The sequence below is a fragment of the Salvelinus fontinalis genome, unplaced genomic scaffold (assembly GCF_029448725.1).
Source record: "Salvelinus fontinalis isolate EN_2023a unplaced genomic scaffold, ASM2944872v1 scaffold_0027, whole genome shotgun sequence".
NCBI classification, from domain to species: domain Eukaryota; kingdom Metazoa; phylum Chordata; class Actinopteri; order Salmoniformes; family Salmonidae; genus Salvelinus; species Salvelinus fontinalis.
This window is the reverse complement of record NW_026600236.1, coordinates 318,200-330,815: the sequence shown is the minus strand read 5'-3', so window position 1 is coordinate 330,815 and position 12,616 is coordinate 318,200. Positions and strand designations below refer to the sequence as shown.

At 41.9% G+C, this 12,616-nt stretch overlaps 1 protein-coding gene across 1 annotated transcript in view; it reads left to right on the top strand.

The window, feature by feature from the left end:
• The window catches only part of LOC129842253 (sodium- and chloride-dependent taurine transporter-like), a 52,665-nt gene that overhangs the window by 5,786 nt on the left and 34,263 nt on the right, over positions 1-12,616 (top strand). Inside the window, exons 2-4 of the mRNA XM_055910731.1 lie at positions 6,424-6,653; positions 7,165-7,299; positions 11,844-12,078. Of these exons, the coding sequence (XP_055766706.1) occupies positions 6,425-6,653; positions 7,165-7,299; positions 11,844-12,078 (599 nt within the window). The 5' untranslated portion in view covers position 6,424. The remainder of the gene's footprint in view (positions 1-6,423; positions 6,654-7,164; positions 7,300-11,843; positions 12,079-12,616) is intronic.

The window sequence follows — 12,616 nt, the reverse complement described above, 5'->3', positions numbered from 1 at the left end:
TTTGACTATGTACAGACTCAGTGAGCATAGCCTTGCTATTGAGAAAGGCCGCCGTAGGCAGACCTGGTTCTTAAGAGAAGACAGGCTATGTGCACACTGCCCACAAAATGAGGTACGGACGGACGGACGGACAGACAGACAGAGGCATCCATGAACACAACACACGTTGATCAGATAGTGTTTGGATCATATTGTGTGTAGAGTTGAATTGAGTCACTGGAAACCTTAGATTGCTTATCTGGAATAGACTGAGGGGTGGTCACATTCCCATCACACTCTGTTCTGTGTTTCGAGTTCCACCAGTCACCTTCAGATACCTCTAGCCTGGTCGTGCTGTCTTGGTCATTGTCTGCTATGGTCATTGGTCATGCCATTGGGGCAGCAGGGTAAGCCTAGATGTTAGAGTGTTGGACTAGTAACCGAAAGGTTGCAAGATTGAATCCCCCGAGCTGACAAGGTAGAAATCTGTCGTCCTGCCCCTGAACAAGGCAGTTAACCCACTGTTCCCTAGGCCGTCATTGTAAATAAGAATTTGTTCTTAACTGAGTTGCCTAGTTAAATAAAGGTTAAAGAAAAATAAATAAAATTGCCATTTGGCATGACAGTACAGATAAATCTGGGATTAGGCTAGCATACGTCTTTATATCAATCAAATGTATTTATATAGAAAGAAGTCCTTTGAACATCAGCACTGCAGCAGTTGTCACAAAGTGCTTTAAGTCTTTGTCAACTTGAGTTCTACTCTTGTTCCTATTCACTGTCTAAACGACTCATTTACCCTGAGATCCTTGTATGAAACACCTGTCAACAACAAAACAACAGCCTTATGTCAATACCATTTTGTTCATTCTTTAAAATGCCTTGTCGGCACACAGTAACTACGACACAATGCACAGATATGTAGTGCTTATGATGCACATAGGTGTAACTATTGTGTGCATGTGTGAAAGCTCTACTCCTGAATGTGTGAAATGCAAAGTGCTGTCAATTGTGTGTATCAGATCAAATGTTATTTTATCACATGCTCCGAATACAGCGCCCAATACAACAACCTTACAGTGAAATACTTACTTGAGGTTTTTCAGAGAATACATGGGACGTGCCATTAAATGAGACCATTAAATGAGACAATTTTGTAGGCAAAGCCATCAGGTATGGTCATTTTACATTTTCATATTTAAACCTTACAAATATTAATTTAATCATAGCCTTTCTTTTGTCTTGACCCGAGAAACTAAACTAGTATTTCACTACTTCAGGACCTGGAAGTTCTGAGATATTTAAGGGGAAGTGGTTCCAATGGAAATGCGCAGGGGTGTGGATCGCTGCCCAGACCCACTAACGTTCTTGTTGGGTTCATCAGTGTCTTTGTCTTGACGTACAAGTGTACTTGATACATGCAAAGTGGATGATTTCAGGAAGGTGCTCTCTCTCTCTCTGTCTCTCTCTCTCTCTCTCTCTCTCTGTCTCTCTCTCTCTCTCTCTCTCTCTCTCTCTCTCTGTCTCTCTGTCTCTCTGTCTCTCTGTCTCTCTGTCTCTCTCTCTCTCTCTCTCTCTCTCTCTCTCTCTCTCTCTCTCTCTCTCTCTCTCTGTCTCTGTCTCTGTCTCTGTCTCTGTCTCTCTCTCTCTCTCTCTCTCTCTCTCTCTCTCTCTCTGTCTCTGTCTCTGTCTCTCTCTCTGTCTCTCTGTCTCTCTGTCTCTCTGTCTCTCTCTCTCACTGTCTATTTTCTTTGACGTTATTGATTCATTCTAATGTCAATTGTCTTTGTTAGTGACACAGCTTTACTGCTGACTATCAAGGCTATGTCTTGTTTTGGTCTCTGTCACTGTTATGTTATGAGAAGGGAAGGATACATGTGGCTGGTTGAAGTTTATTGACTGGAGGTACTTCGTGTTCAAAATATCCTTGTAAAGCTTTATCGACAAACAGCTTTATCGACAAATGTCTCTCAGAAGCTACTTAGAATGGTTGTATGATAATGCTTCAGTGATTTTGGATAGATGATATTATTGATTTATGTGAATAGCTCTGAATAGCTTTAACAAAGAGAGAGAGAGAGAGTGTTTGTGCTTTTATTGATCTGTGATTAGTCCTCTCACCGGTTGACCTCACAGCATGACGGAGAAAGAGAGTGAAAGTTACAGAGAGAGAGAGAGAGAGACTGAGAAAGAAAGAGACAGAGAGAGAGAGAGACAGAAAGAGACAGAGAGAGACAGAGAGAGAGAGAGAAACGACGGAGAGAGAGAAGTAGAAAGAGACAGAGAGAGAGAGAGACGGAAAGAGAGACGTGAGTGTAATGTTTACTGTTAATTGTTATTGTTTATTTCAATTTTGTTCATTATCTACTTCACTTGCTTTGGTAATGTTAACATATGTTTCCCATGCCAATAAATCCCTTAAATTGACATTTAATTTAATTGAGACAGGAGATAGCGAGAGAGACTGAGAGAGAGAAAGTAACAGAGAGTAAGACAGTGTGAGAGACTGAAAGGGAGAGAGAGAAAGTGAGACAGAGAGTAAGACAGAGTGTGAGGGTGACATACACAGAGATAGAGACCAAGAGAGAGAGAGAGAGAGAGAGATAGATAGTGTCCTCAGGGTGAAAAGAAAGTGACTGATGGAGGAAGTGAGTATGTCATGTGATTGAGTACGGTGTGTATAGAGGTCTTGAACCTACTGTACTGTCAGGCGTCATGGGCATGCTTACCTGTGACAAGTTCAAAATGATAACCTCTAATGCATGGCAGTCAGTGCTTATACAGCAACAGTACACACATCAACTTTCAGAATCAGTATTTGTACTTGCATTTGCTTTGGTCTGTCTTTGAAATATTCTTAGTCCAGGTGATTTCAATGGATTCATGACCATATCTGTTTACATTTCAACATACGGTAGTTCTCTTTGACTACATGGAGACGGGTAGAACATGGAGAGTAGAGCCATTGACAAATGGAAACTGTTTTAGAGACCATGGCTGAGGGCATCAAGTTCTAGATCTTGACTTCTCACCTCTGTCATTCGCCAGCCATCTTAACTTTCGGCTCCTAAATGTCCACAGTAGTATGTGTGATGTGTGTAAAGTTTGCTTTTGACTTGGAGGGCCTGACCTGTAGGTAGAATGACAGAACAATTTATATCTACAGTTGAAGTCGGAAGTTTACATACACTTAGGTTGGAGTCATTAAAACTCGTTTTTCAACCACTCCACAAATTTCTTGTTAACAAACTATAGTTTTGGCAAGTCGGTTAGGACATCTACTTTGAGCATGACACATGTCCATTTTTCATCAATCGTTTACAGTAAGATTATTTCACTTATAATTCACTGTATCACAATTCCAGTGGGTCAGAGGTTTACATATACTAAGTTGACTGTGCCTTTAAACAGCTTGAAAATTCCAGAAAATTATGTCATGGCTTTAGAAGCTTCTGATAGGCTAATTGACATAATTTGAGCCAATTGGTGGTGTACCTGTGGATGTATTCCAAGGCCTACCTTCAAACTCAGTGCCTCTTTGCTTGACATCATGGGAAAATCAAAAGAAATAAGCCAAGACGTCAGAAAGAACTGTAGACCTCCACAAGTCTGGTTCATCCTTGGGAGCAATTTCCAAACGTCTGAAGGTACCACATTCATCTGTACAAAAAATAGTACGCAAGTATAAACACCATGGGACCACACAGCCATCATACCGCTCAGGAAGGAAACAAGTTCTCTCTCCTAGAGATGAACGTACTTTGGTGCGAAAAGTGCAAATCAATCCCAGAACAACAGCAAATGACCTTGTGAAGATGCTGGAGGAAACAGGTACAAAATGATCTATATCCACAGTAAAACGAGTCCTATATCGACATATGCCTTGCAGCATACCACCCTGCATACCACTGCTGGCTTGCTTCTGAAGCTAAGCAGGGTTGGTCCTGGTCAGTCCCTGGATGGGAGACCAGATGCTGCTGGAAGTGGTGCTGGAGGGCCAGTAGGAGGCACTCTTTCCTCTGGTCTAAAAAATATCCCAATTCCCCAGGGCAGTGATTGGGGACACTGTCCTGTATAGGGTGCCGTCTTTCGGATGGGACGTTAAACGGGTGTCCTGACTCTCTGAGGTCATTAAAAGTTCCCATGGCACTTATCGTAAGAGTAGGGGTGTTAACCCCGGTGTCCTGGCTAAATTCCCAATCTGGCCCACAAACCATCATGGTCACCTAATAATCCCCAGTTTACAATTGGCTCATTCATCCCCCTCCTCTCCCCTGTAACTATTCCCCAGGTCGTTGCTGCAAATGAGAACGTGTTCTCAGTCAACTTACCTGGTAAAATAACGGTAAAATAAAAAATAAATAAATAACTTGAATGGCCGCTCAGCAAGGAAGAAGCCACTGCTCCAAAACCGCCATAAAAATGCCAGACTACGGTTTGCAACTGCACATGGGGACATAGATCGTACTTTTTGGAGAAATGTCTTCTGGTCTGATGAAAAAAAATAGAACTGTTAGCCATAATGACCATCGTTATTTTTGAAGGAAAAAGGGGGAGTCCTGCAAGCCGAAGGACACCATCCCAACCATGAAGCATGGGCGTGGCAGCATCATGTTGTGGGGGTGCTTTGCTGCAGGAGGGACTGGTGCACTTCACAAAATTGATGGCATCATGAGGACGAAAAATTATGTGGATATATTGAAGCAACATCTCAAGATATCAGTCAGGAAGTTAAAGCTTTTTCGCAAATGGGTCTTACAAATGGACAATGACACCAAGCATACTTCCAAAGTTGTGGCAAAATGGCTTAAGGACAACAAAGTCAAGGTATTGGATTGGCCATCACAAAGCCCTGACCACAATCCTATACAAAATTTGTGGGCAGAACTGAAAAAGCATGTGCGAGCATGGAGGCCTACTAACCTGACTCAGTTACACCAGCTCTGTCAGGAGGAATGGGCCAAAATTCACCCAACTTATTGTTGGAAGCTTGTGGAAGGCTACCCGAAATGTTTGACCCAAGTCAAACAATTTAAAGGCAATGCTACCAAATACTAATTGAATGTATGTAAACTTCTGACCCACTGGGAACGTGATGACAGAAATTAAAAATGGAAATAAATCATTCTCTCTACTATTATTCTGACATTTCAAATTCTTAAAGTAAAGTGGTGATCCTAACTGATCTAAGACAAGGCATTTTAATGAGGATTAAATGTCAGGAATTGTGAAAAACGGAGTTTAAATGTATTTGGCTAAGGTGTATGTAAACTTCCGACTTCAACTGCATGTTTACTTTTATTATACCAGGCAGGTCAATTAAGAACATATTCTTATTTAGTATGATGCCAAAATGGCAATCCAGTCAAATTCGGACTAAATATCATGATTATGTAAGCCAAGGATCATCAACTAGAGTCAGCCGTGGGCTGAAATTATCTTGAGCCGATGGTAAGGGGGCCGGAACATAATTACAAATAATTTGTAGACTTCAAATTGACCAGCAAGAACCCCAAACAGGTGTAACATTTTACTAAAACATAAAAATTTCAAACCTTTCTTAAATTTGTTTACGATCACATATATCTCTCTATTATGCGTGGGAATACTATGAAACAAATTAAATTCACATTTAGCTGATTGGCTGGTGTTTTTACGGTATTTTATGTCCAACAATAGGAAATAACAAAACAAACGTATAACTATATATTTATGACAGACAAGAAACCCTAGTCGCAAGGGTGGTGGGAAGGGGTTGTTTCCAGGTGGGGTGAGAGGTGGGTGGTTGGATGGAGACATGTTAGCTGGGTGGGGTTGGGGCAATGGGATGAGATGTTGGGGGTGTAGACATGTTGGCTGGGTGGTGTTGGGGGTGGAGACATGTTGGCTGGGTGGGGTTGGGGGTGGAGACTCACTTCCTTTAGTTTGTTTTCCTTTACATAACAAATGTATTATTTGTTAAACTCATCAAAATGATCAATACTTTGTATTCACGTATCTTTTTTAAAATGTATTTTTATTTTTGAGTGGCAGCCCACAGGTGAATAGGAACTGAATATACAAATCTATGACTATGTATATTATACCTCGTTGGGTGGCGGCCCTGATGTACGTCTACATGATATCCTACATACTTCAAGATTATTACACCAAGAACTTCCTGTCTAGTTATGAATGACTCAAATCTAAAATATTACTACAGTATTATAGACATGTGGAATGATTGATGCATATACTGTAAGATAGGTTGCTACATACCAGGGTTAGATAAGGAGAAGAGGATATCCAACCCCTTCCGGGAATTTGTGTTGACATGACTGTATGGCATGTGAATGTGAATTATAGCTATGGCATTTGACAGGTTAAATAGAGCTGTGTTACGGTCCTTACGATATCAACGGCCTCAGATGAACTCTATCTAATCCTCTCCATCTCCCCCTGCAGCATGGCACAGAAAGAGAAGCTCCAGTGTCTGAAGGACTTCCATAAGGACACGCTGAAGCCTTCCCCGGGGAAGAGCCCGGGCACCCGGCCCGAGGACGAGGCAGAGGGGAAACCCGTCCAGAGGGAGAAGTGGAACTCCAAACTTGACTTTATCCTGTCCGTCGCTGGCGGCTTCGTGGGTTTGGGGAACGTCTGGCGTTTCCCGTACCTCTGCTATAAGAATGGCGGAGGTGAGTTTCTGTCTCCTATACAGCTACTGACTAGGACATGAAGGGTGAAAGGGAAGGAAGCCATTCCAATTCCAACTCTGTATTCTAAGAGGTTTGGGGTCAATGACCCTATTTCACTGTGACATATCCATGTAAGCAGAAGAAGCAGAGTGTTGCGTTCTACGAGGGGATTAAAGTCAGCAGATGGTGTTGATACAGGTCATCAGGTAGCAGTCTCTCTGCATGTAACCATGGTTCCATTACAGCTGCTGTCTAGGTCTAGAACCTGAAGGCTTTGCAGTTCAAAGCCATTCCAATTGACCAACCATTCGAAGGTTTACATACTTGACTAACGAATGTCCTCCCTTCTAACATTTACTGACGTCAAATTGTTTACCGTAATACTCCGATTGAGAAAGTTACTCCCTCGATTCACACGTACTCCATTGGTTTTTGTCCCACTTTTTTTCTTTTGAATCTGACACATTTGTGGTTACCGCGGTTATCGTTTTATCATCTTCTCCTCCTCCAGGTGCATTTCTCATCCCGTACACTATCTTCCTCTTTGGCGGCGGTCTCCCTGTGTTCTTCCTGGAGGTGGCCCTGGGACAATACACCTCCGAGGGTGGAATCACCTGCTGGGAAAAACTTTGCCCCATCTTTACTGGTGAGTACATCTTTACTGGTGGGTACATCTTTACTGGTGGGTACATCTTTACTGGTGGGTACATCTTTACTGGTGGGTACATCTTTACTGGTGGGTACATCTTTACTGGTGGGTACATCTTTACTGGTGGGTACATCTTTACTGATGAGTACATCTTTACTGGTGGGTACATCTTTACTGGTGGGTACATCTTTACTGGTGGGTACATCTTTACTGGTGGGTACATCTTTACTGGTGGGTACATCTTTACTGATGAGTACATCTTTACTGGTGGGTACATCTTTACTGGTGGGTACATCTTTACTGGTGGGTACATCTTTACTGGTGGGTACATCTTTACTGGTGGGTACATCTTTACTGGTGAGTACATCTTTACTGGTGAGTACATCTTTACTGGTGAGTACATCTTTACTGGTGAGTACATCTTTACTGGTGGGTACATCTTTACTGGTGGGTACATCTTTACTGGTGGGTACATCTTTACTGGTGGGTACATCTTTACTGGTGGGTACATCTTTACTGGTGGGTACATCTTTACTGGTGGGTACATCTTTTCTGGCGGGTACATCTTTACTGGTGGGTACATCTTTACTGGTGGGTACATCTTTACTGGTGAGTACATTTTTATTTTATTTTTAGGTATTATTTCAGGTTGCCCTCATAAAATAGGTTTCTACCCTCAAGGGTATTTTGTGGTTAAATAAATATAAAATCAAATACAACTCTTATTCATACAGGTAAGTCAATTAAAAAAACAGAATCTTATTTGCAATGACGGCCTGGCAATCATAGCTACTGTAGAAGAGCAGAGCATTCTTGGTCAAATCAGGTCAATGCCCTTTAGCAGCAATCAAATGTTGTGATGTACGAATGGCGTAGCCTACTAAGGAATAGTAAATAATTGATGGACAGGTCAATCATATTCATGCCAGCCCAGGCCAGGAAAGATACCACACATTGTATTACACTGCCTCTGCCTCGCCCACACTTACTCCAGGATAGTCCAACCAGCTAGCCTTATTTTGATACTGCCTGGTTGCTAGGTGCCCTATACTGCAGATGTATCCTGTTCCCCTTAGACTCCCTCATCTCCTAACTGACAACTAACTGACAACTGATATGCCCTGGCTGCATTGAAGTCGGAAGTTTACATACACTTAGGCTGGAGTCATTAAAACTCGTTTTTCAACCACTTCACAAATTTCTTGTTAACAAATTATAGTTTTGGCAAGTCGGTTAGGACTTCTACTTTGTGCACGACGCAAGTAATTTTTCCAACAATTGTTTACAGACAGATTATTTCACTTATAATTCACTGTATCACATGTCCAGTGTGTCAGAGGTTTACATATACTAAGTTGACTGTGCCTTTAAAGAGCTTGGAAATTTCCAGAAAATTATGTCATGGCTTTAGAAGCTTCTGATAGGCAAATTGACATAATTTGAGTCAATTGGAGGTGTACCTGTGGATGTATTCCAAGGCCTACCTTCAAACTCAGTGCCTCTTTGCTTGACATCATGGGAAAATCAAAAGAAATAAGCCAAGACGTCAGAAAGAACTGTAGACCTCCACAAGTCTGGTTCATCCTTGGGAGCAATTTCCAAACGTCTGAAGGTACCACATTCATCTGTACAAAAAATAGTACGCAAGTATAAACACCATGGAACCACGCAGCCTTCATACCGCTCAGGAAGGAGACAAGTTCTCTCTCCTGGAGATGAACGTACTTTGGTGCGAAAAGTGCAAATCAATCCCAGAACAACAGCAAATTACCCTGTGAAGATGCTGGAGGAAACAGGTACAAAAGTATCTATATCCACAGTGAAATGAGTCCTATATCATCCTAACCTGAAAGGCCGCTCAGCAAGGAAGAAGTCACTGCTCCAAAACCGCCATAAAAATGCCAGACTACGGTTTGCAACTGCACATGGGGACAAAGATTGTACTTTTTGGAGAAATGTTCTCTGGCCTGATGAAACAAAAATAGAAATGTTTGGCCATAATGACCATTGTTATGTTTGGAGGAAAAGGGGGAGGCTTGCAAGCCGAAGAACACCATCCCAACTGTGAAGAACGGGGGTGGCAGCATCATGTTGTGTGGGTGCTTTGCTGCAGGAGGGACTGGTGCACTTCACAAAATAGATGCTATCATGAGGATGGAAAATGATGTGGATATATTGAAGCAACATCTCAAGACATCAGTCAGGAAGTTAAAGCTTGGTCGCAAATGGGTCTTACAAATGGACAATGACCCCAAGCATACTTCCAAAGTTGTGGCAAAATGGCTTAAGGACAACAAAGTCAAGGTATTGGAGTGGCCATCACAAAGCCCTGACCTCAATCCTATAGAAAATTTGTGGGCAGAACTGAAAAAGCGTGTGCGAGCAAAGAGGCCTACAAACCTGACTCAGTTACACCAGCTCTGTCAGGAGGAATGGGCCAAAATTCACCCAACTTATTGTGGGAAGCTTGTGGAAAGCTACCCAAAACGTTTGACCCAAGTTAAACAATTTAAAGGCAACACTACCAAATACTAATTGAGTGTATGTAAACTTCTGACCCACTGGGAATGTGATGAAAGAAATAAAAGCTGAAAGAAATCATTCTCTCTACTATTATTATTATTATATTATTCTGACATATCACACATTTCTAAACCAGGGACTTTTTACTAGGATTAAATGTCAGGAATTGTGAAAAACTGAGTTTAAACGTATTTGGCTAAGGTGTATGTAAACTTCCGACTTCAACTGTATTACACACTCAGTACTGACGGTTGAGGGAAACTGAAAGTTAATAGAAGGCTCTTGGCGGCACTCCCTCTTGTCCTGTGTATTTGCTCATACCACTCAGAATTTTTTATTTTTTGTCTGTTTCTGATATTTTGTTATTTTACCACTGCAGAAATAATCACATTCAATACTCACAAATCACAAGTCCCTAAATCCAGAACAAATTCAAGGAAATGTACAGTATTATACAGAGCCATGAGTGCATGGATCACACGTCCATCTTATATAGGACAAGTGAACAGAAAGCTTGGTTTTAAAAAACAAATAAAGCAACACCTCACGGCACAACGTTTCTGCCCCATGTGACCTACTGGTTGCGTGTACTTACTGACATGTTTGTGTAACTGATAGATACGCACACACACACACTACATGTTAATGTTTTTAAATGTACAGTACTAGTCAAACGTTTGAACACAGCTACTCATTCAAGGGTTTTTCTTTATTTTTTAATATTTTCTACCATGTAGAATAATAGTGAAGACATCAAAACTATGAAATAACACGTATGGAATCATGTAGGGAGGAAAAAAAGTGTTTAACACATCATAATATATTTTATATCTGAGATAGTTTAAAGTAGCCCCTCCCTTACACACACACACACACACACACACACACACACACACACACACACACACACACACACACACACACACACACACACACACACACAAGCCCTTGAGACTCAGCCATGCTGTGAACAGAATGTGCTGAATTATAGGTTGCTATGGTAGCAGCGCAGGAAAACATCAGAGAGATGCCTAGCAATGAGGTCTGACCCAAGAAGGAGACAGACAGGCAGACAGGCAGACAGATAGACAGGCAAACAGACAGATAGACAGGCAAACAGACAGACAGGCAGACAGGCAAACAGACAGACAGGCAGACAGGTAAGCAGACATCTTAGAAACAGGAAAGACAATGCTAGTACGCTGTGTATGTATCAGTCTAGAAGGCAGCAGGCTGACAAGCTCTACCTGTAGACATAGGCTAAATCTCAAATGGCATCCAATTGTTCCCTACTTAGTGCAGTATGGGCCAAAAAGTATTGCACTGTATAGGGAATAGGGTGCTGTTTGGGACACAGAAGGGCACTCACCTCCAGCCAAACCAGGCCAAGCCTCACTCTAACCCTCTCTATTTGTATAATACATTCAGACGTCAGCAAAACGACCTGTTACTTTTCAGCCCTGGTGTCTGCCTGCCTGAACGGATTGGTGGGGGCGCCCCAGTTTCATTTTCATTAAGGGGAAGTGACAAGAGGGTGACAGTGGGATGAGTGGAGGGAGGGGGAGAGGATGGAGGAAGGGAGGTAGATTTTCATTCAGGGTAGTGACGTTGAGTGACTGTGGGAGGACGTTATCACTGCTGTTTGTGTTCAACAGGGACGTTAACATGTGATCTGTGAGAGGAAGGGAGAGAATAGAGGAAAGGAGGGAGGAGGGGGATGAGAGGAGAGGAGGAAGAAGAGAGGAGAGGATGAGGAGTGGAGGGGAGGGAGAAGAGGAGATTTTCACATCCTAATTCTAAATGATTTACAACAGCATTCAAAACACACATGAGTTCACTGCAACTTTGATCTACATTGGGTTTCTTAATACCAAATCTCCCTTTCTAAGTGTTTTTGTACAGTGTACTATAATCTCAATCATCCAGATGCAAGCCTCTGTATATGTCATGTTTTCTGATGTCTGGCAAGATTAATATTCATGAGCCCTGACCTTTCCATTTCCCTTTCCCCGCTGCAGGTATCGGCTACGCTTCTATTGTGATCGTGTCCCTCCTGAACATCTACTACATAGTGATCCTGGCCTGGGGTTTGTACTACCTGTTCCAGTGCTTCCAGCCGGAGCTGCCCTGGGCCAAGTGTAAGAACTCCTGGAACACAGACCGCTGTGTGGAGGACACCGTACGTAAGAACAAGACCCTGATGCTGGCCGCTAACATCACCAACTTCACCTCGCCCGTCACCGAGTTCTGGGAGTGAGTACAGTAACTTTTTTAAATGTAACTTCATTTAAATGTATTCTTTCTATACAGGATAGTTTCACTGAGTTCTGGGAGTGAGTACAGTGCTAGGATATACTTGATTTAGCTACTTGAATCATTCATTTAGATCCTTTCCTTTAGTTCCTTTCCTTTTAGTTCCTTTAGTTCCTTTCCTTTAGTTCCTTTCCTTTTAGTTCCTTTAGTTCCTTTCCTTTTAGTTGCTTTAGTTCCTTTCCTTTTAGTTCCTTTCCTTTTAGTTCCTTTAGTTCCTTTCCTTTAATTCCTTTCCTTTTAGTTCCTTTAGTTCCTTTCCTTTAGTTCCTTTCTTTTTCGATCCTTTAGTTCCTTTCCTTTTAGTTCCTTTCCTTTTAGTTCCTTTAGTTCCTTTCCTTTTAGTTCCTTTAGTTCCTTTACTTTTAGTTCCTTTCCTTTAGTTCAGTTCCTTTAGTTCCTTTACTTTTAGTTCCTTTCCTTTACTTCATTTCCTTTAGTTCCTTTCCTTTTTGTTCCTTTCCTTTTCGTTCCTTTAGTT